At 35.5% G+C, this 24,903-nt stretch overlaps 3 protein-coding genes across 28 annotated transcripts in view; 2 read left to right on the top strand and 1 right to left on the bottom strand.

Annotated features, from left to right (window-relative positions):
- Positions 1 to 15: 15 nt before the first annotated feature.
- LOC100747645 (protein retinal degeneration B) lies at positions 16 to 14,658 on the top strand. 14 transcript variants are annotated; one of them, XM_024367561.2, is made up of 23 exons: positions 45 to 284; positions 365 to 678; positions 882 to 1,145; positions 2,698 to 2,882; positions 3,036 to 3,372; positions 3,466 to 3,602; positions 3,694 to 3,811; positions 3,915 to 4,290; positions 4,387 to 4,556; positions 4,881 to 4,910; positions 5,492 to 5,596; positions 5,674 to 5,859; positions 5,953 to 6,115; positions 6,219 to 6,608; positions 6,696 to 6,976; positions 7,047 to 7,199; positions 7,277 to 7,539; positions 7,602 to 7,710; positions 7,795 to 7,951; positions 8,022 to 8,171; positions 8,250 to 8,430; positions 8,512 to 8,786; positions 11,790 to 14,658. In XM_024367561.2, the coding sequence occupies exons 4-23, from the start codon at positions 2,805 to 2,807 to the stop codon at positions 11,920 to 11,922; spliced, it is 3,792 nt and encodes a 1,263-aa protein (XP_024223329.1). In that variant the 5' UTR covers positions 45 to 284; positions 365 to 678; positions 882 to 1,145; positions 2,698 to 2,804; the 3' UTR covers positions 11,923 to 14,658. The 14 variants fall into 14 exon arrangements, 12 of the variants coding, with proteins under 12 accessions (XP_012240901.1, XP_012240900.1, XP_012240903.1 ...); XM_024367553.2 differs by lacking the exon at positions 4,881 to 4,910 and having other exon boundaries at positions 29 to 284; positions 11,781 to 11,922; XR_002946672.2 differs by lacking the exons at positions 365 to 678; positions 882 to 1,145; positions 4,881 to 4,910 and adding an exon at positions 9,798 to 10,014 and having other exon boundaries at positions 16 to 284; positions 11,781 to 12,035.
- A 377-nt stretch (positions 14,659 to 15,035) lies between these two features.
- LOC100741141 (RPA-interacting protein) lies at positions 15,036 to 16,268 on the top strand. The gene is made up of 3 exons (XM_003489449.3): positions 15,036 to 15,261; positions 15,400 to 15,631; positions 15,697 to 16,268. The coding sequence occupies exons 1-3, from the start codon at positions 15,160 to 15,162 to the stop codon at positions 16,029 to 16,031; spliced, it is 669 nt and encodes a 222-aa protein (XP_003489497.1). The 5' UTR covers positions 15,036 to 15,159; the 3' UTR covers positions 16,032 to 16,268.
- A 513-nt stretch (positions 16,269 to 16,781) lies between these two features.
- Positions 16,782 to 24,903, bottom strand: part of LOC100741019 (carbohydrate-responsive element-binding protein) — a 25,459-nt gene continuing 17,337 nt past the window's right edge. For 5 of the 13 annotated variants that reach the window (XM_024367562.1, XM_033320657.1, XM_024367569.2 and 2 more), the window contains 13 exons: positions 22,968 to 23,041; positions 22,194 to 22,319; positions 21,685 to 21,919; positions 21,363 to 21,458; positions 21,007 to 21,280; positions 20,395 to 20,932; positions 20,086 to 20,265; positions 19,812 to 19,956; positions 19,447 to 19,652; positions 18,711 to 19,174; positions 18,500 to 18,623; positions 18,281 to 18,410; positions 16,782 to 18,144 (listed from right to left, as the gene is read on the bottom strand). In XM_024367562.1, coding sequence (XP_024223330.1) covers positions 18,023 to 18,144; positions 18,281 to 18,410; positions 18,500 to 18,623; positions 18,711 to 19,174; positions 19,447 to 19,652; positions 19,812 to 19,956; positions 20,086 to 20,265; positions 20,395 to 20,932; positions 21,007 to 21,280; positions 21,363 to 21,458; positions 21,685 to 21,919; positions 22,194 to 22,319; positions 22,968 to 23,041 — 2,714 coding nt within the window. In that variant the 3' untranslated portion in view covers positions 16,782 to 18,022. Of the gene's footprint in view, positions 18,145 to 18,280; positions 18,411 to 18,499; positions 18,624 to 18,710; positions 19,175 to 19,446; positions 19,653 to 19,811; positions 19,957 to 20,085; positions 20,266 to 20,394; positions 20,933 to 21,006; positions 21,281 to 21,362; positions 21,459 to 21,684; positions 21,920 to 22,193; positions 22,320 to 22,967; positions 23,062 to 23,565; positions 23,894 to 24,903 lie in introns of all 13 variants that reach the window. The other 8 variants (XM_024367566.1, XM_024367564.2, XM_024367565.2 and 5 more) reach the window with 5 other exon arrangements.

Here is a 24,903-nt window from a genome sequence, read left to right as displayed (position 1 = left end):
GGGCCCGCCAATCGGAGCGACCTCCTCTCCGTCAGTCAGTAGCCGCGCGTTGCCCATGTAACATCGTCACATTTTCGGCTCGCGTTTATCCTACACGATCCTTGGATAAATCCTCAATCTCCTTAATCTTTTTTCAGTGTATGTACTTAACGATTTTGCTGAAACAAATCTATCTACGTCCTGTATTCATCTTGTGAAATGTACGTCTTCTATGTTACTTGTTAGAAGAAACAAGTGCTCGTTTGCACGCGTGTATTATGTACTATGCCTCTCGTGTCTCTTAGGTGAGCTTCGTCTGGAATTTAAATTATGTGACAGTGAACTGTCCGGGCGAAAATGAATTCGTAAATATATATTTTATAAGGGAGGTGGATATACGTTTTATCTGGGTGGAACTTTAACGTTGAATAACAATAGTATCATTCGGGACAAGTATCTGCTTGATTAGCAGCGTTATCGACTCAGTCGGTTGCCGGTCTTCAGTCGATCAAGCTGTATCGTGTCGCGGATATCGCAGCTTTCCGCGATTTATCATCTGGTCCGGAAGGTGTGGCGCGAAAAGTATGTACCTACATACCGTGCACTAGTAAGAGCGAGCGAGTCCAGCGATATCGTTTCGTTTCGCTTACATATTTGCCCTATTTCCACGTTATTCAAGGTTAAGGAAACCTTTTGCCCGTAAGTACAGTAATGTCTCGTTAACTGACCAGAACTCTGTCTTATTAACTGACTGTCGCTATTCTCATTTATTTCAAGTATCCTTTCTCAAGCTATGAAATTTGTATGTGTATAGAAAAAGACTACCGTCTTCAGAATTTGTTGATATCTTACTTTCTATTTTTATATTCATTCTATATTCGGAGAAAATTGTTTCTTTGTAGTTAGACAAATTATCAACTTGGTTTCGACTTATGGTCTGTTAGCAAGGCACTTTACTGTACGTCGATGCAACATCGAATTTCATACGTGTTTACGCGCTCGCTCCCTCAAGCTGTTGAGTACTGTCAACTGTTAAGGATCTGTCAGCTGAGCCCGTTGAAAACGATTGGTCGTAACTGACAGGTTATCGTGTCCAATCATAGTCGCAAGATCGCGGGTATTACAACGAACTATCGAGAATGAAACTATTCTCAAACGATGCTAAGGTATCAATTACATTAGATTATTGTATTCCGAATGAGATATTAATCAAACGAAGTAACGCTCTGTGTTAGCGGTAAAATTAGAAATAAGTAGGTATTTATAATCCTATTATTGGCACTTTATCCGATATGCTTGCAACTTTAGAGATTCAACGCTGTATATTACGCTTTATTTTTCAAGTAAGAAATTCCACTCTTAGATCTATCACGTTTAATTTATGACTTGTGTTGTTCCAACGTTTGTATATAATTATGTAATGTATGAAATATAGATCACGACGAACCATCATTTCTTATCAGTACGATTTTCACAGAATGGTAGTATGATTTTTTCCCGCTATAAAGTTTAATTTAGGATACGTTTGAGTACTACGGTACAGGTGAGTATAAATAAACGTTTTACGCAACATTTTGTTTATTGTCCCTCCATTGTCTCAAGATATACGTACCTTTCCAGAGAATCAGAATTATTCGATAACGTACACTATTCATAAATCGTCTACAATTGCGTGTGAAACGTAACGTAAGCCATTCAAGCCAAAGATCACTATATTATATCTAATTTTTGTTCTATTTTACAAATAAACGCTGAATAAATTACTATAGTCCCTATACACTTCACCTTAGTGAAAAGTTACACCTACAATCATTTTAACCAGTTAGCAGTTTTTTTACAAGTATACTAGTCATGAAGAAATGGTAATATTTTATGTTATTTAAAAAAAATAAAACAGTCATTTCATTACAACTTAATTCTACATTACAACAGCAACACATGCTCTGTGTTCGACGAGTATACTCGTCGTCGCTTACTTTTTGCGACATATTTTAGGTACACACTTTCCAAAGGGGTTGCAGTAGCTAACCATTTAAAGAGGTACAATCAGTATCGATATCGGTGACACATATTTATAACGTTCGGTGATTATTATTAATGTGTCAATCTCTATGCAGTTATGGAAAATTTGAAGGTACAAAATAGTATTGAGTATGCAGAAATATACAAATGAACGTAGAATATAGTATTCAGTATAGTATTGCATAAGTAAGATAATTATCTACTCGGATCTCATATTTGAATTATATTTATAAAGATATGAATTTGCATAAATATCCGCGGTGTAATGATTATTAATCACTATTAAATACTCTGTAGAGCAGATTTGCGTGAAAACGCGGCGTGCAAACACAACGATTCAGCATTTGACGTGCTTCAATTATAGACCGAGAGAAACAAGCAGTCGATGTTCGCGAAGGTCTCTATTTCTAATGTTCCACGGAATATACGATTGAATTTACGCGTTTCACTTATGTTGTTGGTTTTTCGGCCAGGTATAACTGATAGATCGATGACGATAGATAAAAAGAACCGTTTACGCTGATAAAAGTTGATCTGTTGGACCTGCTGGAAGGCGTATCGAGAAATATTGATCGCCGCACTCAAGGGATATCTCGATTACGATGAACTTCTTTTTGCAACGTCCTGAGCGAAAATAGAACACAACGTTCGATATAACGCTTAACGTTTCTTTTCTTTATTTCTTTTATTTTTAAGATTTGCGCCGATGATATCATGAGGTTGAGAGATAAAGAGGAAGCAACAGCCTTCGAACGATCTCTGTTTTTCGTGAGAGTGGATCGAGGATAAACAAAAGCGGCAAGATGTTGATAAAAGAATATCGAATACCGCTGCCTCTCACCGTCGAGGAGTATAGAATTGCTCAGCTTTACATGATAGCGGTAATTTAACATTACATTGCAATATATTGCGTTACAATTAACCCTTCGTTACTCCTTATTTCCCATAACTCCTGTAGATTCCTATAGGGACTGGAGGCAATTAAAGAGTGAACAATAAACGTGAAGTTTATTTTTCCAATGTATTTCTTGTAGAAAAAATCTAGAGAAGAAAGTCAAGGAGCAGGCAGCGGTGTAGAGATTATAGAGAACGAGCCTTATAGCGATGGTCCAGGTGGAAACGGACAATATACCCATAAGATTTATCACGTGGGTAGTCATCTTCCAGAATGGTTCAAAAGTTTGCTGCCCAGATCCGCGTTGATCGCCAAAGAAGAAGCATGGAATGCTTACCCCTATACGAAGACCCGTTACACTTGCCCCTTCGTTGAAAAGTTTTCTATCGAAATAGAAACGTACTATTTTCCCGACAATGGTTACCAAGAAAATGTCTTCAAGCTAAGTGGTAGCGATTTGAGAAATAGAATCGTAGGTATGTATTTATCTCTATGAAGTTTGAAGAAGGCAGGTCAAGTCATTTTCTATTAAGATATCGAGATCCATCGATTACATGATTAAATTTCAGACGTAATTGATATCGTAAAAGATCAATACACGGGTGATTACGTGAAAGACGAGGATCCTAAATTATACGTGTCCCAAAAGACCGGTCGAGGACCTCTCACAGAATCATGGCTAGAGGAATACTGGGCTGACGTAAAAGTACAGATCTATCTTCCCGTATCCGTTTCTTTTCACTAATTTTTGCTTAAAGCGATCAATACTGATGCATTAAAACTGTCTTGTCGTTTAGGGGAAACAACAACCGACTCCATCCGGAAAGTCTTTAATGTGCGCGTACAAATTATGCCGTGTGGAGTTCCGATATTGGGGTGTGCAAACAAAATTAGAAAAGTTCATACACGATGTAGGTCAGTATATCGTATATGAGCACAACCGTTTCCCTGTTTGTTTCTTAATGTCCAACTTCTAAAATTCTATATACCGTGAGATGTGACGATGAAACGATTTCAGCCTTGAGAAAAACGATGGTTAGAGCTCACAGACAAGCCTGGGCCTGGCAAGACGAATGGAATGGTTTGACCATGGAAGATATTCGGAAAATTGAACGACAAACGCAATTGGCGTTGCAGAAGAGAATGGCTAATGCAGAAGGCGATGGGGAAGCAACAAACGACAATCAAGACAGGGCTGTTTCAAACACGACAATGACTCCTCAAGAGTCGAACGTTGCTACGACATTGGCTGCCACTCTTGGGAGCATCGAGAAAAACGAAGATCCTCAAAGTCCCCCAAGTGCCAGAAAATCGACCGATATACCTAACACAGCTGGTAGTTCAGAGGGTGACGTTAGCCCCGAAGATTCACCGACCGAAGTACCCGACCTTAGGTAAAAATAGAAGTAAAATCAGGAAGTAGTTTATTTATATGTATAGCTTTCCTCCTTTCGTTTACGGTTTATTTAATGCGATGAAATTTGTTCCAGAAATGCTCCTACTGAAGAGAAAGCAGATGCTAAAAAGGGATGGAAGAAAAACAAGATGAGTTCGCCGTGTTCGAACAAAAGTTTCGATATGCAGATAGCGAATTGGCGCATGGAAAGTATCGTAAGAGAATCCGAATCTGGTAGCGAAGATGAGTTTTTTGACTGTCAAGGTAAAAGATCGACTTCTTTTCGTGCAGCATGTAAATAATCTTTCTAAAAATTTACATATTCGTAATACTATCATTTGGCTGATAACTAAACCATGAAATAGACGCTTTGGCGAATTTCTTTAGACACTGTTTTTGTATGTTTTCTTTTGTTAAAAACAGATTAGATAAACAAATAAGAAACTTGTTAAAAATAAATAGAAGTGTGTCTGGTAGAAATTCGCATTTTGCAAAGTAGAAAATACAGCATGATGATTGGTAATAACATTTTCTGTTTTTTTATATGTGTACCCTCTCTGTTCTTTTATGTCGCATTCCACACTGCAGCTGGGTTCATTATACCTATTATACGCGAAGGTAGGACACGTAGATAGTGTTAAATTCTTAGAACTACAGACATTCGAATATGTTTTTTCGGAAACGTAATAAATGATCGGATAAAAGATCGCAACATTGATACTAGTGTTGGTACTCTCGACATAAGTTTAGGAACATTGCGTAATTGCATTCATGCCTTTGTAGACCGAAACAAGATGTACTTGTTGCTTACGGAGATTTACACTTACAAGAAACTCTGACTAATTGCATAACATACAGATCGTCATACATAACATCGAGCATGGAGGTTCTCAAGAAGCAGTTTATCACAGCATGAAACAGCATGGCCATGTAGATTACAAAAATAAATGCTTTTTTATTGTTAAACTTTTTCAAATGATAACAATAAATATCATTGTGAAATGATTGTATTAAATAAAATAAATAGTAATACCTTCATATTTCTAACATATTTCTACTACCGCTTTGTACCTTGTGACGTTTAATCCGAAAAAGGGAAACACTCCTGATTAATAATATTCTATTCCTGCCTTAACACGAGTCAGAGATGCTTAAAAAGGCACGATGCATAAGCAATGTTAAAATTTCTGATTATACAGAGGGCTTTGGAGATAGCACTTCATTATCTAAATGGAGTTCTTTGGATCTTCTAGCAGAAGAGGAGGACAATACGTTCACTTCGCCTACCATGGTAAACAAAGAAGGTAAGTAATGATTGATAATCTAAATGCTTGTCCTTTTCCTGGTTATTACTAAAATTTATTTCAATATTTATTTATAGACGACACGATATTTTCACCTTCGTACCTGCAACGTATGGCTAGTGAACGTAGCAGTAAAAGGTTACAAATCTCTACGTCAGCCAGCATCGATGCCTCGTATCCGGCTTCACCTCAACATTCGCCAACTCATCAACCATGCAAAACTACTGTCCTTCTTATTGTGATGCATGCTGGCAGTGTACTAGGTAAATGCCATAAATAATCGCTTAAATTCATCACTAATTCATAAAAGCGAACCACTAATTGTGAATCACTACTCACAAAAGAATATCTTTTAGATGCTAACGTTGACTTGACGGCGAAAAAATCGGACATTACAACTTTCAAAGGAGCCTTTGAGTCAGTCATGAGACAACACTATCCCAGTATGGTTGGACATGTGGCCATTAAATTTGTTTCTTGCCCACCTATTTGTACCGAAGGTCTTGGTATTTTATCGAGGTAAAAGCGACGTGATTAGATTAGAAATTTACTTTTATCTATGCCTTATCACTATCTTTATCTCTCTGTAAAATCTCCATCTATTCGACACATGTTATTTCAGCTTAAGTCCTTATAGTTTTGATGTGTCACCCTCGTCTATGGATGCTCCTCAAGTGACACACGATACTATTCCTATCGGCGCTATACCTTTGCTCGCTAGTTCAACTCCTGAATATCAGGACACCGTATCACGAGTTATAGCTGGAGCAAACCAAGTTTATCACGACTTTATCAGAAGCGACGAGGGTCGAGGTTTCACGGGGCAAATTTGCCTTATTGGGGATTCAGTAGGAGCGATTTTAACATATGACGCTTTGTGTAGATCAGCTCACTCTAGACATAATAGCGAGAACAATATTTTGGATAATCAGGGCATTGAAAATAGCACGAATGCCGAAGATGGCAAACACCTGACTGCACCTTCTCCTAGAAGGAAATCTTCTAGTATAAGGTGAAGAATTATAGTTCAATTCGTATCCATATACATGTACATACGTATGTTGTGATATTGGGAAATTAACATATGTTATTTTTTTAGTGATACCCCCTCACATTGTAAATTGGATTTCGAAGTAGGAGAGTTTTTTATGTTTGGTAGTCCACTTGCTCTGGTATTGGCGTATAGAAAAATTTCCTCGGATAAAACTAGTAATATAAGAAGACCGTTGGTGAATCAGGTGTATAATTTATTCCATCCTACTGAACCCGTAGCCGCTAGATTAGAACCACTGATTTCTGCAAGGTTTTCTCTTCTTCCACCCGTGAACGTGGCTCGATATCAAAAGTATCCATTAGGAAACGGACAGCCTTATCATTTGTGTATGTATTATACGTCTTAGATGTAATTTTGTGTAGCTTATAATTATTACAAATCGTTTAATATTTTCAGTGGAAGCTATCCAGACGAATCCACAATTGTTTACGGATGGATTGAATATCCCAAATATGTCAATGTCCCATTTAAGACGGCTGTCCGATATATCGATTCATAGTACAATGTCTGGTGTGGTTGAAAATGTTCCTCTAAAAGTAGTATCTAATTGTAAGTAAAGAATTAATCATGTTAACGATAATAAAGAATATTGACATATTACGCTTACTTGCGACAATTTATTGTAGTAACGCAAAAATGGTGGGGTACAAAGAGATTAGATTATGCTCTCTACTGCCCAGAGGGTTTAGCAAACTTTCCCACGAACTCTTTACCTCAAATTTTTCACGCTAGCTATTGGGAGTCACTTGATGTTATTGCATTTATCCTGCGACAGTTAGGCAGATTTGATTTGTCATTACTCACAAACGAGGAGAAAGAATTATCTTGTTTCCGTCCAGGTCAACCTAGAGAAAAGTGGAATAAGAAACGTACTTCTGTTAAACTTAAGGTAATTTGAGATAACGAAGGAATTATTAATACGAATGTTTGATTTTTCATTTGCTGCTTCAGAATGTCGCTGCCAATCATAGAGCAAATGACGTAATTGTTAAAGAAGGAGCACCACAAATCCTGATTGCTAGATTTATGTACGGTCCAATTGATGTTATTGCTTTGACAGGTATGTCAAATATAATGTGCATACGTGCTAGTATTACATACATATTTTTCAAGTGATTTCAATTAATATGATTAATCCTCACAGGCGAGAAAGTGGACATTCACATTATGAAAGATGCTCCAGCAGGAGAATGGACGCATTTATCAACTGAAGTAACTGATAAAAATGGTAGAATAACATATAAAATACCCGATGATAAAGCATTGGAACATGGACTTTACCCAGTTAAAATGATTGTTAGGTAATATTAGTCAACCATAATTTAAAAAATTTTATCAGAATATATCTAAAATATAATTTTTGGCTCTCAGGGGTGATCATACATCCGTAGACTTTTTCTTGGCTGTGATTCCACCAAAAACAGAGTGCGTGGTATTTAGTATAGATGGTTCGTTTACTGCGAGTATGTCCGTTAGCGGGAAAGATCCGAAAGTTAGAGCTGGAGCTGTTGATGTCGTCAGGTATATTTTAAGTCATACACATCTGCTTGTACGTCTAATTCTTGGCCCGATGGTTGATACGATTATGGTTCTGATTAGGCATTGGCAAGAACTGGGATATTTAATCATATATATTACTGCAAGACCTGATATGCAACAGCAGAAAGTCGTTTCCTGGTTGTCTCAACACAACTTCCCTCATGGTCTTGTGTCCTTTGCAGATGGTCTTTCGACAGATCCACTTGGTCATAAAGCTGCGTACTTACATAAACTCATACAGGTGATTAATTACTTGAAATCGATATTCGAATAATTCGATATTGTTCGCAACGATATTAGAACGATACTCTTTTCTATTCAGGAACACGGTGTAATAATTCATTACGCATACGGCAGTAGTAAGGATATCAGTGTTTACACCGCAATTAACCTTAAACAAAATCAAATATTCATCATTGGGAAAGTATCAAAGAAGTACCACTCCTTGGCAACGATACTTCATGATGGATATGCTGCTCATTTGAGTATGCTACAGGCGCACGGAGGCTCGAGACCTGCTCAGGGTAATGCACGTATGGTGATCCCAAGAGGTCAGTTCGGTTTACCCGGACAAAATGCTTCTCTACGACGAAGAAGGTAAGCTATCTATTCCGTGATGGAAATAATTTGATGTGAATACTGTGTTCGATTGCTTACACTTCGCCGTGATGTGGGAATTTTTAAGGTAATAATTCTTACAACCCTTGCTATCCTCGACGTTCAGATGTTTTGGTTGCTGCAGAATGGTGGAAGTGTATAAATGTTGTCCCTTAGAGAGAAGAATGCAGAATGGGCGTAAGGCATTTCGGAGAATAATAAGAACTCTATCGTCTGTATATAGATAATGCTGTATTTTTATAGCTCTACATACTGTGATCAGTATGAAATTTTAAGCAAAGGTAGTTGTTTCAGAGGCGATCAATGACGCGTGCGATCTTCGTTTTTAAATCGCACCCATCAATGTTTACTAAAACCCCAATTTATATCGAGAGATTTCCCTATAAAACAATCGTAACTACGAAAACAAGGTACATACATAGAATAATCTTAATAGTCTTGATACGGCATAATCCGTGAGAATTTCAACAAACGATATAGACCAAAAAACAGTTTTAAAAGTTTCACTTTTGTTCATCATCAGTAATATTAGGAATTCATTAGTCTATATCGTATGTTTGTGTACAGGAATCATCATAAATACTCTGCTTTGCATATATGCGATTTGCTCTCAACTTAATTTCAGCACAAAAGATATTTTTCTAGTTCACATTAATAATTTAACCGTTTTTGCACTTCTGTACAGTACTTCGTCACTAATATCTATCACTTTTAATTTTCCTTTTACTTGTATTTCTTCTCCTTCTTGTATTATATTGGTCTTGAATTTGCAAAGGGAAAGATTATATCTTTTGATGAATTTTATTCCAACTTTAAATCACTAATAATGGTACTTTGTACCTATTGGAGCAACGAAAATTCTCGTTTCTTAATGTTGGAGCGACGGACAATTTGTCCCTGTAACTTTTAATACATCTCCAAGATTTCTGTTTTAGCTGCTAGTTAAAAGGTTTGAACGGTGTCTAAAGCTTATCAGTTTCTTAATTACAGGTACCTGTTATGAAGATACGTTACGCGGCGTAGTTGATATCTCGTACTCTCGGCAAGAGCCGCTACCATTCTACGCTCAAACTTAATGTTTTATCTATCAACCATACACATGTCCAGAATTTGTGGTTAATCAACTATGAGTGTCTAGATGTACACAGAATTAAAAAGTTTTTTCGTTAACTCCTGAAAATGGTCTGATCTCACTTTAGCGACCAAGGTAAACTAGAGCCCCTTACCGCTTGAAATTTGTTAGGTGAATGTCTGTGTTACAATGAACATCAAGCTAGATCCACCACAGATGACGCACGAATTATAATATTAATTATGCAGATACTCTATATTTACAAAAATTTATATTTAATTTTAATCGCTAGCAAAATTACTTTCAAGTAATCCTTTATTTTTGTAGATTTCTTATCCACTATTTAAAATTTGGAAAATTCTTTTACAGTTAAACCATTTGTTTAACTTAGCGAATTATACGAATAATTTCAAATTTAGTGCATTATCTTTGGTAGCATTTATATTTTTGATGCCATACTTCTAGAACGTATCGTGTGTTCCCATTTGCTGGTTGATCAGGCTATAATCTTGCTTGTACAAGAGATGAACAGCACGATTGAACATGTGATAGAACTAAAGCTCTGACACGATGCACGACTATTATATGTGAATGCCGTCTTAAAAAAATACCACAACTCACGGACATACGGTGTATTACTAAATAGAGAGTCACGCGTTTTACAAATGTTTCTTAAATATGCTTTATGACATGATATATTCAATTCTCATTTTTAGCTGTGTATTTAACCCTCGCAAATGGAGCGGATATGCAGAACCTGCAACGATTAATACCACTTTTTACGTGCTCGAAGCCAGTCGGTTCTAATCCTGCTAATCCCCTTAGAAGATTAAACTGAACTGATTCTTTCTACTTCATAATCTTTTTTGTTGTGCCATCTCTGTATTAAAGTAACTACCATTGTGGAATAACTTATTCAAGGATATTTCTAACGACTTGTAATAATTTATTATATTACAATATATATGATTAACATTATAATGTTAATTAAATGTTAAACGGTGGTAATACACCGTTACAACTGATACAAAGAATCATGTCCACAATGGATGATGCGTTTAGACACGTGTATTTATTTGTTCATTTAAGGAATGAGCGATTAATCCACTATCTGCATCATTGTCATTGCAGACGGGATAGCTGTTCGTCCTCATCGTCATTCGATCACTCACTAATGCTTCTTATTCATGGAACTGTTACATTTATATCACGCTTTCAGTATGAATATCTAAACACACCGCTAACTCTACTACGCTGCTAATCCATGTCCTCATCTGCTTCCATGATCGACGATCTTGACTAATCGGTGCAGTATGTTTTTTGCGATTATGCTGCGGTTCAAGAGATTTCTCACCATGACTTTTATATACGTACATTAGTTTTAGTCTCTTAGACGGTAGCGAATCCAGCTATACGTATAAATAGTAACGTTTAATAAGAACAGAAGAGAATATAATTATGTAGAATCGATGAGAAGAACGTTAATAGAAACATCATATTATAGAACTTTAATTAACATCGTGACTTAACACGATTCGTTGAGGAACTTTTATAAGTAAAAAATAACTGTTGATTCTTTAGGCATGACTCATGAACCCTGCAACTTATAGCGAATTGAACTCGTTTGACGCTTATTCCATTTCTAACTTATGGTGTTTTTATCTCTCTTTAATATCGTAAGGTATTGAAGGAATCACGCTGATCAAAATAATTTTGCTGTTATGTACGTAAATTTTGTCTCTTTTTTGAAAAATTTTGCAATCTTTTATTCTAAAAATTTGATCAGTGTACCAAATAAACGCCTGAAATTAATTAACCCTAGGCATATTGCCTATATAGATCTTACATTTGTTTGACGACATTTTATCATGTACCATTTACTAATCAGTAACAAATGATAGCTCTTTTAGGTTGGCAAAGCGTGCAGTATCGCAACCAACTCCAGGTAAAGGGATATATCCATTGGAACGATCAACGAGCGTTGGGCCTTCAATTTCATCGCAGACTGCGTCAACCAGATCTACTGCACCAGAGAAACTCTGACGATTCGCACGCTGCCGGTCGTTCTTCGAAACCCGGCATTAGGTCTACATGTGTATATCTACATTTAACTGTCAAACTGTACGAGGATAGTTCGGAGAGGAAGTCCTCGTATATTTCGACCGACACGTGCTCAACAATCTAAAGAAGATAATTCTACTTTGTTACTCCGCCTTTTTATATCCTCTCTGTATACCTATTGTAAATTTTGAAAACGCTACTCGATACGATGAATCTATGTTGTATAAAGCGCGATACAAACTGTATAGACTTCTCCACATCCTGTACGAAGGAGGAACTTTCTAATCGAGAAAAAATATGGTTTGAAGGTACGAGGACTTTGTCTTTTTGTCCCTTTTAATCGTTATTGTATCATCTACCATTTTCAAACGCGATGCGATTGATTTTTTTTACCGGTTTACTATTAGAATTTTTTTCTAGCAATCTTTCCATGCGAAACTGGCACCGACATCTTCTGCAAAATACGATCGAGCACGATCAAAATTTTTGATAACGTAGTTCGAAGAGACACGAATCGAGTCTAGTTCCTAAAAGAATGTAGATCCTCACTTCGGAGGAAAGCGGTTTCCTAGAGAAAAAAAAGCGCTGTCTTCTTTCAACGTTTCTTTCCACCGTTTTATTTTAAGCTGTTTCGCGAATTTTATTCGTTGGTCTTCGATCGAGTCTCAGAAATGTATCCGCCAATTATATGTATATACAATCATGTTTTACCTAGTTGAAATTAATATCATTGCTCTAATCGTAACTCGTAAGGTATAAAATGAAAAAAAAAAAGCAGAAGACAGATCAAGATTGGTTGAAATTGTTACTTGAATCTTCTTCGTTGTTATCGGAAGAAAACTGACATTGATCGTATCTCTAACCGTTAGGAGTAAATTAGCTTGTAAGGTTACCCTGTTATTATAGAAACTCTAATCATTGCCAAGAGTTGCCAGATATAGTAATACACGCGTAATGTTGCGCCCAAGTTCCTTCGGTGCTATGTTATTTTCAACTATTCATATCGATTTGTAAGAACGGAAGGGAAGAAAATGCATTTAATATATTTTGCAATCGATTGCAGAATATATTAAAAAAGCAAACATGAAAAACATGAAAAAATAAAAAAAACACAAACACGTTTTGTATGTTGTCTATCGAAAAGTATCGAGAGTACGAATAGAGTATGTCCTCCGATAAACGTTGGTACAAAGACACTTCCCTCTTAATTGCTATAGTTCCATATCGTTGTAGACAGCGATATATGTAAATACGTCAAAGTGTATATAAATAAGCATCGCTGTAAAATGTTCATGGATAAAAATGTTTAGGCTGTACGCAAATATTGATTTATCAAATAGTGCTACGTGCTTCGTCAACGAAAGTATCGTCCCCAGATAATAATAAAAGTATAATAGTTTCTTCGACGAGAATCACATAGCTCGATGACGAAGATCGTAGACGTCAGTTACCGAATATGTTCTCAAAGATTGTGCGCTTAAATATTTGTAATTAGATGATTAATTATCGTGTCCGGTTTCAGTCGAAAAATATTTAATTTTGTAATCGATAACTAGTCCAAGTATTACGTCGCTTGATCTACTGTTACAATTAATTAATACGATAGCTAATCTGCGTTGGAGGAAAAATCAGTGGATTGATACAAGCAATGATACTTAAAATGAAAGTGATACAAGTCGATTCGTTGAATCTCATATTAGATAATGAATCCTACTTTTTTAAAATTTTCTTTAAACGAATGGTTTGATATCTGACAAGATTAGATCAATAGAAGAATAATTAATGAGACTCTTTGTTGTGCCATCATTGTTCCTTGATTGTCTCAGTAATATTAGTATGTAATTGGTCGAAGATCTGCCATTGATCTATTCCTGACATTAATAAGAAATTCACGTATATTATTCAGTGCTCTATTCATCGCAACTGGAGAAAATCAATTAATATTTCAACCGAAGTATCGACTGTTTATATTATTGTAAAGAGATATGAATATAGTTCTGTATATGGATATACCGTATAGGTGTACAAGTGTACATCTGTAACAGAGTGATCGTGTATATGTATATATACGTATGTACATATAACTGTGTATATGTATATATAGGGTGTTTCAGAAATATATAACTTTCTGGATTGTCGACGAATTGTTAGAAGTTGTAACAGAAAGGTGTTATGAAGATAGATTTATTCTAGGTTCGTAGATCTCGATCGTTTTTTGCATTATTAGTTCAATACGGACAAAATTTTAGAGATTGTTTTACGAATGTTGAGAATGTTATTTATTTTCAGAAACAGAATATAAGTCGTGTCAGACTAACTTGTAAAGTTACTCGCGAAATACCCTTTATATGTATGTATACGATGCATAAATGTTTAAGATATACATAAATATATATATATATATATTCTTAGGCATAAGGATTGCGAAATGATATTTTACTTATATGGGTGAATTATTGTCACTGGTAACAAGAATTATATTTTTTTTAGCATAACTTAAATGACACATTGTAATAACTAATCGAGAGTCATTGTTTTATATTATGCGACCTTACTCTAATTGGAATAATTATTTCATATACTGTTGGCTCATGATTTTTTAAATTAATATCAATGGAAAATGACTTCAATTTCGGATAGAAAGCCTGGCTGGTAAAATTGTATTCCACTTTCGTCATTGGATATTACAATAAATTATCAATCATTGTCGTTTAAAAATTGTCTACCTTCATTTTCTCTGTAATATAATTTTCGCATTAATTGAACGTTTACATAATTATGTAAACGTATACATAAATATGTTATAAACATTTAATTGTAAGGGATATACAGGGTGAAAAAAAGAGTTTATGATTTTTAGGATAGATAGTACTTACTAAATTATGAAAAAAATCCTAATAAACATGGGTCGAAAAATTAATAGTTTCCAAGCTATGAAGAATTTTTTGTTTTGGTTGAAACGAGTAACTCTCGTTTTGGAAGTTATGAAAACATTTTAACTCTTTTTTGTTTTATCCTGATAATAATTAATTCTGCAATCCAAATTTATATTTAAATAGAATTTTCATCTGCGCATGCGTAGCACTCGAATGAACTTTTTATCATGCTTCATTGAGAGTAGTAGCGATTTTGTAAACGTCAATCTACTCTGTGTTGTTTTGTATTGTCTGTTTTCGTATAATTTCACTATAAAATAGTATCTAATTATATAAGAAAGACATGGAGAATCGAAGTCCAACCATGAGTATAAAATTAAAAATTAGGAACAGTGCTAATAAACTTAGACACAGTTCTCCGAAATTGCAAGAGGTGTTGCGAGAGGTTAGCCATCTGATATTCTCGAATTTGTAATTTTGTAAATTTAAGATTAATAAAATTCATATGTAATCCAATATAATGCTTTGTCAATTGTGTCGTATTCCAACAAAAATTTATCAGTGCAATAAAATTTAATTTTAGAGATGTCGAGAAAGAATGAGAGAGAAACGTGGACAATTATTTAATAAACGTAGATTTGGTTTGGAAAGTAATTCGAGAGATGTACAAGATACGTTGACTGAAATCGTACGTAAAGAATTTAATAATCTCGTAACTAGAGATCTTGATCCAGCTTTTTTTGACAATACATCATTTCTTAATGAATTGCTTAATCAAGAAGAAGAATTAGAAAATGAAATACTCAGTGAAGAAGGTGAAATTAATAGCTTTAATTGTTACTCTATATAGCAAGTTATAATGTTTATCTGTTATTTATAGAACAGTGGATATTACAAGAATATGAAAAAATGACACAAGAAGAAATTGAAATTCTAGCTCTCACTGCAGATGAACAAGACAAAGAAGTTATTTGTCCTATATGTCAGAGATCTAATTTAACACAGAAACAAAATAATGTAACTTGTATATCTTGTGATTTTGCATTGAATAATTGTATCAGCGTAAAGGAAGTAGGATATCGTATTAATAACTGTGTGAATAACCATTCTGCGCGATGTAAAAAAACACCTAGCTTTTTTCCTCTGTCTGAGAACAATAAGATATCCTTGTATCTAGTTTGTGACGAATGTTCCACGTGGGCATCAATAATATAAGTTTTGATTCCCTCTTTAATTATTAAAAGATTTCAAGAATAATACGATCAATGAAAAGAACTATATTTTTTTATATAATCAATGTCCAACTTAAGTTTTTAGTAATAATCCCTTAATACATAATACACTTGATGGACATTTGAATGAAACTTAATGCTGGATATCAGACTAATATCCAGAAAAGAATTTACATAATAAAATGCTTCTTTTTAAATAAAATGTTAGAAATAAAAAAAACATGAATAAAAAATTAATAATATTTAATGTTAAGCTCATAGGAGAGAGAAAAAGTAAAATTTAATTTCTTTTAAGGTAATCATCAGAATAACAATACATGGATTTTTATAAGATTATATGATACATATTGTACAAAAAACATCCCCCTTTGTTGATTTCTTTATATTATTTATCACTTATACATACACAATGTAAAGTTAAATAAAAAACAACTGCATATTGTAAAAATTAATTGAACAGGTATTTGCAAAATGTAAAATTTATACTTCTACAATCATTAAAACAACCTTAGAAGTTCTTAAAGATTGTTCACCGCTTACAACATTTTGCTATATACAATTGATATTAAAGCTAACAATATTACAATATGCAGAAGTCTTTTATAGCTTAAGCTCTAATGGTTCAATTCTTTTATAAATGATTTGTACATTATCACATGAAATTTCGTATTAAAAACTTCATATTTAATAACATTAATAGTATATAATAATCTTGTAATTTGTGAGCAACCCATTTTTTTACTTCGAATGCGTTTAATTATCTGCAATATAAACTTTTTATCCTTTCAAAGGTATTACTATGCAAGTATCAACAGCTGTATTATTCATCGTAGAATACAAGATCGAACTTGGAAATATTTAGTTTTAAACTGCAGTTTTCACGCTAAAAGATTAATCAGATATTTTCAACAATTTATGTTTCTTACTCCAGTCTCTTGTTATAATTTCATGGCACCGATTTCATCTAGGTATACTCAAGTATATATTTTCAAGTAACATAAAAAAATGTAATTAATTACTTGACGTTAATTATAAATGATTCTTTATTCGTCGATCTTAACAAAAGACTTTCTAAAAGTAAACGATTTTTTGACGAAAGTTATTTATATTTCAACTATTATAAAAATATACCAACAGTGTAACATATAATTAAGTCCGCAATATAGTTTTACGAATATATTTATCTTAAAAATAGTAAGAAACGATATCTAAAAAGAAAGAGAATAATTTCCAAAGATAATGATTTCCTTTTCTTTATCACTGTCATAAACGACGTATTTAGATAAAAACAAGCATAGTAAAAATATAATGGAATGGTTTGCTCTACACATTTTTCCTTCCTTTTTTTTCATGTATGTATGATCAAGTATTACAATGAATTTAATGAAGCATCGAGAAGAAAAAAGAAAGGAATTTATCGCAAAAATTTGTTATCGCAATTTATGAAAATGTAAAGTTATATATAATTCTTTTCTTAATGCTGAGTGAACATAAACGTAACGCATATAATATAATTACCTAATAAATACGAATGTCCTTTCTCATTTTTTATAATATTTTATGCGAACATATGAACAATTGCGATAACCGCTATAAAAAAAAGGATGTTCAAATCTCAACGTGTTCCAAATTTGTAACAGTCTGTATATCATAATATATATTTTGTTAAATGTTTGCGAGTAAATTCATGTACATCTTCGTATACTCTTTTAACAGTTAATTATTAAATTTCGTGGTCACAATTTTGAGAAGGATAGGGAAAAATTGCACTTTAAGTTCTTTCCATTCTCAACCGCAATCGTTGCAAAAGGAAATCTGAAGGTCTACTACTGTAAAAAAGAATCGTCTTAAGAATTTTCACGTAAGTTTCTCTCCTAAATTGGCTTACTGCTACGGTAACTGCTTTTCTTTCGCACGTTCTTTCGAAGGTCTAAGCAAATCACGTTTCGCGACTTATTCGCATATTATAATTGGTCACTGAGTTGATCGTCGCCGTTCCGTGCGATTAACTGCTGCGAGTGCTTCTTCGGGCAGACGACCAGGATCTGATAGAATATCAGTGGCAGTACACAGATATCTTAGGGAGTTCAGAACGGCTACAGTCGAAGACAAGGAATGATTAATAATTAAAAATGATTAATGACTAATAATTCTGTGCATTTATAAATGTAACTTATTAATATTAATACTTTATTATACCACTACTAATGTTTTCTCGTAAAAGATACAAACCTGGTCTGAGATCAACGAGTGAGCAATGTTGCTCGACCCACAATATTGTACTTCTGTATAGATCTTCGATACTCGCGGTGGATACCGAGGTATTGAAAGAAATCATTAGAGGCTCAAGCAATACACTGAACTAATCATTTTCTAAGGAAATGTATAACATATATTCACGAACGAGAACAGAGAAAAAAAAAAACATAAAAAGTGTTTTAAGAAGGATACGATCCAAAATTTCCAATTCTCCCGTGTACGCGTGCGTACATACTCGTCGAACATCTCCTTCATTTTACTAGTTCTGTGTCTAGAAATTGGAGCACCCGTTGCAGGAAGCATGGATTGACAATTACTGTAACAAAGTGTTCAATATATAAGTTTTATATAAGAATTTAAAAGAAATAATGTTAACTGTTGTCTTTTTTAATTTCCTTATTACCTAATAGACGTATTAAGGCACTCGATTTGATGTCTTAAAGTATCCATCTCCTCCTTCAACTGATTCCTCTCCGCCCTTAACTGCCTGATATAATCTGCTCCTTTTTGCAGCATAGCGGCTTTGCTCATCTTCGTGTTCGGATTTTGATTAAGCTGCGGTATCAAACTGTGCAGCATGTCAAATCCATTTTTAATATTATATCTACGTTTTTGTTCCGCATGAATGTGCCCGACTCGTCTTTGTTCTTTGTATTGTCCCCGTTCTGATTCACCTTTTACGTAACCTCTACTCGGTGACAATGGGCTTCCTATACTCATCGGACTGTGCAAAGGACTGAGGTTTAACCCTTGAGGACTGTGTGCGTTAGAACTATCCTTTGGTGACCCGGGACTATTTTGTGACTGATGCGCTTGGGTGTTTGTATTTAATAGCATTTGTTGGCTGCAAGTAGTCTGTTGCATTGCCTAATATGCAACATACAGTTGAACACGTCATATAATATTATACAAGCTGAAGATTTATTATCGTTGGTATTAATGTTACGTAATATAATATCTTTATGTGACTTATTATTTAAGTCCTCGTGGTTCAAACTAAAGAGTTTCATCTACTACGTATGCTATTATAGCGTAAAAACGTTGGGTCAATTTTATGAATATTAGAGAGTACCCTCTTCTTGAATGACACTGATTTAAATAACTTTTGATTTCGAAATAAGATGCAATAAAAAATATACCTGTTGTTGCGGTTGCGCTTGGATCGTAGATGTTTGCATAGTTTGGACAGTGACCGGCGTGGTAATATGGTGGGTAGTTGTTACCTGCGTAGGCGAAGCTGAAGGTGGAAACATAGGTAAGATGTGTTTCATAGTAGTAGTTGTTTGGGTCACTGTCGGCATTACATTATCAGCCGTCATATTCATTGTGTGTACACCAGATGTGTCTATGTAACGATATTGAAGCTCTCATAATATTCTTTATCGACAAAATATATAATACCGTGTGATCGATTTCTCGATAATTTGTGCGTCATGTCGCCATTAAATGATTTATAAAATATAGAGAAAAGCCGTACAAAGATTACGTTTCTTAAAATACATACTATTCGTGAGTAACTGTGCGAGCAAAACATTGTTATTTAGATTTAGAGCGGGATCGCTCGCCGCTGATACTAATGGTGGCGGATGGATTCTTGATGCGGTTAAGGACGAACTACTTCGAGACCTATTCCTTGCTTTCATCTGATACTGAAACAGAAAACATTTTCGTGATTTCATTATAAATTTCTTCAACTTCCTATGCTTCGTGTATCATAGAAGGGAATAGAAAAAATTGATTTATATTTCATATGGTATTATTGTAGCTTGTGTATGAACCTTGGGTACGGCAAAAACTTCCTCTTTCTCCGAATTGGACGCGGCAGGTTGCGGTAACAATTTCGTAGGTTGTACGGTCGGCGTGGTGAGATCCAAACCGGAGGGTCTGCACTGTAACAGTATCGGTGATTGCGACGGTTGCTCCGTGGAAACCGATACGACTTGTTGTGGTGGGTGTGTCTGAAAAATATCACGATAATCTGTTTCTATTGCTAATCACAGTCTCCCGCCTCGTTAATGCATTATTCAAATCGAACACCACGTTTCAATGAAACAAGACATATCACGTCGTATCTGTGAAATAAATACCTTGAAATTATTAGTGTTGAATTTGCATTGCTGCGCATTAAAGTTTTGCGGAAGTGTGGGAAACTTATAACACTGTTGCGGTTGAACGACTTTGTACGGTTTTGATGAGATCGGCGCGACCGGTGGTAGAGGCCTGATGCTTCTGTGTTGCGTCGACACTGTAGAATTCGTTTGTCCAAATGTTTGCTGTACCGTCACCAGATTTTGAACATGAGCAGCGATAGGCGGGATTTGATTCGCATGAGCAGACTGGTCGTTCAACGCTGGCATCTGCACTTGATTTTGAACCGGTGTTAGTTGAACGGATTGGATTTCCATGGCGTAAGGTTGTTGCTGCGAAGCTTGTTGTTGTTGGTACGCTGAATTTTGTTGTTGCGCTGTTCGTTGATACGTTGACGTCCGTTGTTGTTGAGGTTGCTGGATCACTCGACTATTCCTCGAAGAAACTCTACTTGGTCGACTTTTTTCCCTGACAGGTTGACTGGTTGCAGCGGGTTCATAACTTTGTTGTATGGTACTATAATTCTCACTCAGAGTTCTATAACGTGCATGTAAAAGTTAAAATAGAATTTCATTGTAAAACATTCTAAGTAATGAACGATCGATGCTCACATATTATTCCTGAACGCATTCGTTGGCTCTGGCTGAGGTTGAGTATATATTTTTGCAGTGTATTGCAGATTCTGTATAGTACCTCCTTGTTCGTTCTGTGCTAACGCTGGCTGCTGTGAAGCTTGCTCGTTCTTCGCTGCTGATTCTTGGCTCAGCTCGTTTATCTGATTCATAGGCGTCATTAAGTCGAGATCAGGATAGTTCGTGTTCAAGGTACTATTTCGAAACATGTCGTCCTCTTCCGGGACAGGGGGCAACTTTGAATTTAAAAATTCTAAAAGATTACGATTTATGAATATTATTGATTCATTATCTTCCATACCTACAATATAGTGAATTTCATGTTGATCGAATACCTTGCAACGGTTCAAGAGTGTCCATAAAATCATCTAAATTTGGCTGGAGCGGTCCCAAGCTGGGTTGTATAAAATCCGCCAGACTAGCTCCACGCGCTACAATTACAAGCAACCGTATAAAATAAAGTTTATCGTGTCATCTGTTTCGATACATCTACATCAATTAGACTGTTCGCGTTGTTTCTTTCGACTTTTGTCGTTCCTTCTTCCTATTACAACGCTCTAATTATCGACACAAGTATTATTCTCTTATCATCTCCGCTATCCTTATCGGTCTTGCACTAATTTTCATTTTATATAATTTTATTTTTCAGCGAATTACCAATTTCTCTCGGATCGGGAAAGTATATTGGTTGATTTGAACTGATTGTCGAAAATAACGTATCAGTCATGAGCTCCATGTAATCTTCATCAACCATCATACTCTCTCCTCCTGGAGTCCCACTGGTCCCACCGTGTGTGCTGCCTGTACCTGCTCCATAGTTGCCCGAGATCCCCAATCCATTGCCCCAATCTAACACGTCCATCGATTCCATCTGAAACGATACCGTCATTTTCTACTATGAATAAGAAATACCAGTGGTTCTTAGAAATTTTGTCAAATTCAAATGTATTTAACGTTTTGATCGTTGCAAGCTAAAGTATATTTCACGATAAGGAAACTAAGGGAAACAGAACTACGTTTTGAAACTCGACCTAATTGAAAAATACATTTGCTTGAAATTTGAAAAATTAATCGAGGCAAATGCAATAGCAATACGCCTATATTTAATTCTCAGTTTCATGCAAATTTAATCGTAGAAAATTTGTGTCTCGTGGATCGAGGAATACCATCTCGGTGCCATCCTTGTTCGTCCAGCCAAGGATTTTGTTCCGATAGAACATACGCCATTTCTTGTACTCCGCAGTAACAGCAGCAAGTTTTCGCTTCCAGTATTTGCCCTCTAAGACAACCGCCTGATAAGAAACACATCTTTTAAATTTATGTACGTCGTTATCGAGTTGCAAAACTTTACAACGGCTATCGATCGTGTTCTTTCATTACAAAATACAGGGTGTCTCAAAATTAATTTCGCATAAATTAAAGAACATAAGAAAGCAATTGGCGTTTTTACAGTGTGCGCTCTAACGTTGGTGACTCTCTCTCTCTCTCTCTCTCTCTCTCTCTCTCTCTCTTTCTCTATCGATCTTTCAACGTCGTCCAGTTATTTTTAACGCAATTACAAAAATAATTCTCTGTAACCAGGAAGTTTAACAGACGTCGTTTAAACGATCCATTACCCTGCATTTACAAAGCACTTTTCGAATATACCGCTGATTCCTACACTCAATTGCGATCTATTTTAAGTGGATTGTTTGACAGTCTCTACTTTTAAACAGAGAGCTGCTGTTTGGTTTGCAGGACACGCTCGTTTTTATATAAGGCCATCGTCTTCAACGTCCAGCTTCAAAGAAGATAACGACGGTTCTTTTGTTCTTTCAAGTAGTCGAGACAATAAACAAAAATTGTTCGATTCCACTTTGAGACACTCTGTGCAAGATCGCCGTAAGAAAAATGCTCGACAAGCATCGAACTCTTATCGTTTAAGTGATAACTAAACGTACCTCGGGTTTATTATGAGTATCAACATCCAATGGAGACGCGAACTGGCACACCAGCGTGTTCTGCTTCAATATAACTGAAATGATACAAAGATAACTGAAACTCGCGCTATAACATGCGTCTATCACCGATCCTCTTCCAAAAACAAAAAAAAAAAAAACCGGAAAAAAATTAAATTTTTTAATTTTCTTATTTCACGATACAAATTTACCTTATCTTACGTCATCCGCTAATTCTTCCCTCTTTAAGAAAAAAAAAAATGAAATATCAAATATAATATAAATTCTTTATAATATAAATTTGCCTTATTCTACGACGAATTTAACAAGCTCTCGTAGAAACAATAGAAAAGTACGTTACAGTGAAAAATGATCGAAAGGAAGCGGCAATATCTGTTTCACCGGATTAAAAAAGAAGAAAAATTGCGATCTCCAGCGATGACATGCAAATGAATTCGCGTGCATCGATTCAACGGAACCACGACTGATCGAATGCGCTTCTAAAGGTAGCACAATGATTTTGTAGCTATCGAAAGATCGATTTTTCCAAGAGAAGAACGTCGCGTCTCTTTATTTGAAAAGAAAAAGTTCATATACGAACCACGATGCGTGCTCCTTGGACGAACTTAATTGAGTCGACCACGCGAACGTTTGAAATGATTAGTTAGCTGCCCTTCGACCTACGGCCATGCTCGATATGCTCGTTGCATCGGAGAAGAGACGCAAGCGTCCCGATGCCGACTTTGCGGCGACGCATTTTGTAGCGCACTCGCGAAATAATTCTCGTAATCACTAACGACAGCAGGTACAAAGTCCTGCGATGCTGTCTCGATTGCGAACTAAAGTCGATGTCCCTTCGTTTCACGCCTCCAACTCGATCAAGCTTCCGTTTTCACTTTTCTCGTGCTGCACCTTTCCTATCCTTTTCCCTTGATGCACAAATTTCGTCCCGTTAATTGAATGAAACGACGTTCAAGCGAAAAGTTGAAACGACGTCGCGTTAAGAAAAGTATGCTCGATCGACTTACGGTGGCGATTACAAAATTACAGAAAAGCGTAAAATTTGTAAAAAAAAAAGAAAAAAAAAAGAAAGAAGAAGAAGAAAAAAATTAAAGCGATTCGAAGAAATGGAGTTGGCGTTTTAAAATAAATTTGCAAGAGTTTGCGGAATATTCTTAGGAATAATAAAATCGCAGATATTCGCTTCGAATGGAAAACAAAGATATGCGACAAACAAATTGTTATCGATCTCGATTGCGTATTGGATCGAATGGAAAATATCACGTTTACTTATTTTCAGTCGGCGATCGAACACGAATTGTACGTAAAATCTGCGAACGTTACGTTACACGATTCTCAGAGTGAACGAAGCGTCAACGAACGAGGAACCACTCGAGATTCTTTTCTTTTTAACGTCAACTCGTCCGAAGCTAAGCTACGTACAACTTACGCGATTTCCCGTGTCTCTCGATCTTACTACCGACCTCGTTTACCTTTCAATTATCACGACGTGACGCAGTTTTATTTCTTTCTCGTTGTTACATGTAACTGTAATTCTTTGCTCGATCGGTTGGCATTTTATTCGTTAATCGACGAGAAACAAGTAAATGAATATTTGCAAGTCTGACGAGTGGACAATCGGGAACGCGGAGGCGGTGGATTTAAAAATAGCACTCGCGGCGATCGAAATGTCAGTGAACGAGATACGGTTTTGCGCTCGCTCGTGTCTCTTGCACAATTCAAGCGGATCGGTTTATTTAAAAGTACATCTTCTTGCCTATGTGATCTCGATACCTATCGATGTATCGTGCTTTCTTCGTTAAAATTAACTCGTCGTCTAGTCTTAAACCTTAGTAACAAACAGTACGAATCTTTGTTTCTCTTAAAAAAAAAAAAAAAAAAAAAAAAAAATTAAAAATAAGAATAATTCCTCGTTCGT

This window comes from Bombus impatiens, unplaced genomic scaffold (assembly GCF_000188095.3).
Source record: "Bombus impatiens unplaced genomic scaffold, BIMP_2.2 scf_0321, whole genome shotgun sequence".
Taxonomy (NCBI): domain Eukaryota; kingdom Metazoa; phylum Arthropoda; class Insecta; order Hymenoptera; family Apidae; genus Bombus; species Bombus impatiens.
This window is presented reverse-complemented; position numbering and strand designations above follow the sequence as displayed.

Coding starts and splice junctions, on each gene's coding strand:
- LOC100741141 (XM_003489449.3), top strand. CDS start 15,160: ATGGAGAATCGAAGTCCAACCATGAGTATAAAATTAAAAATTAGGAAC. Junction 15,262..15,399: donor TGCAAGAGGTGTTGCGAGAG/GTTAGCCATCTG, acceptor ATTTAATTTTAG/AGATGTCGAGAAAGAATGAG. Junction 15,632..15,696: donor TGAAATACTCAGTGAAGAAG/GTGAAATTAATA, acceptor TGTTATTTATAG/AACAGTGGATATTACAAGAA.
- LOC100747645 (XM_024367561.2), top strand. CDS start 2,805: ATGTTGATAAAAGAATATCGAATACCGCTGCCTCTCACCGTCGAGGAG. Junction 6,609..6,695: donor AGGAAATCTTCTAGTATAAG/GTGAAGAATTAT, acceptor TTATTTTTTTAG/TGATACCCCCTCACATTGTA. Junction 8,431..8,511: donor ACTTACATAAACTCATACAG/GTGATTAATTAC, acceptor TTTTCTATTCAG/GAACACGGTGTAATAATTCA.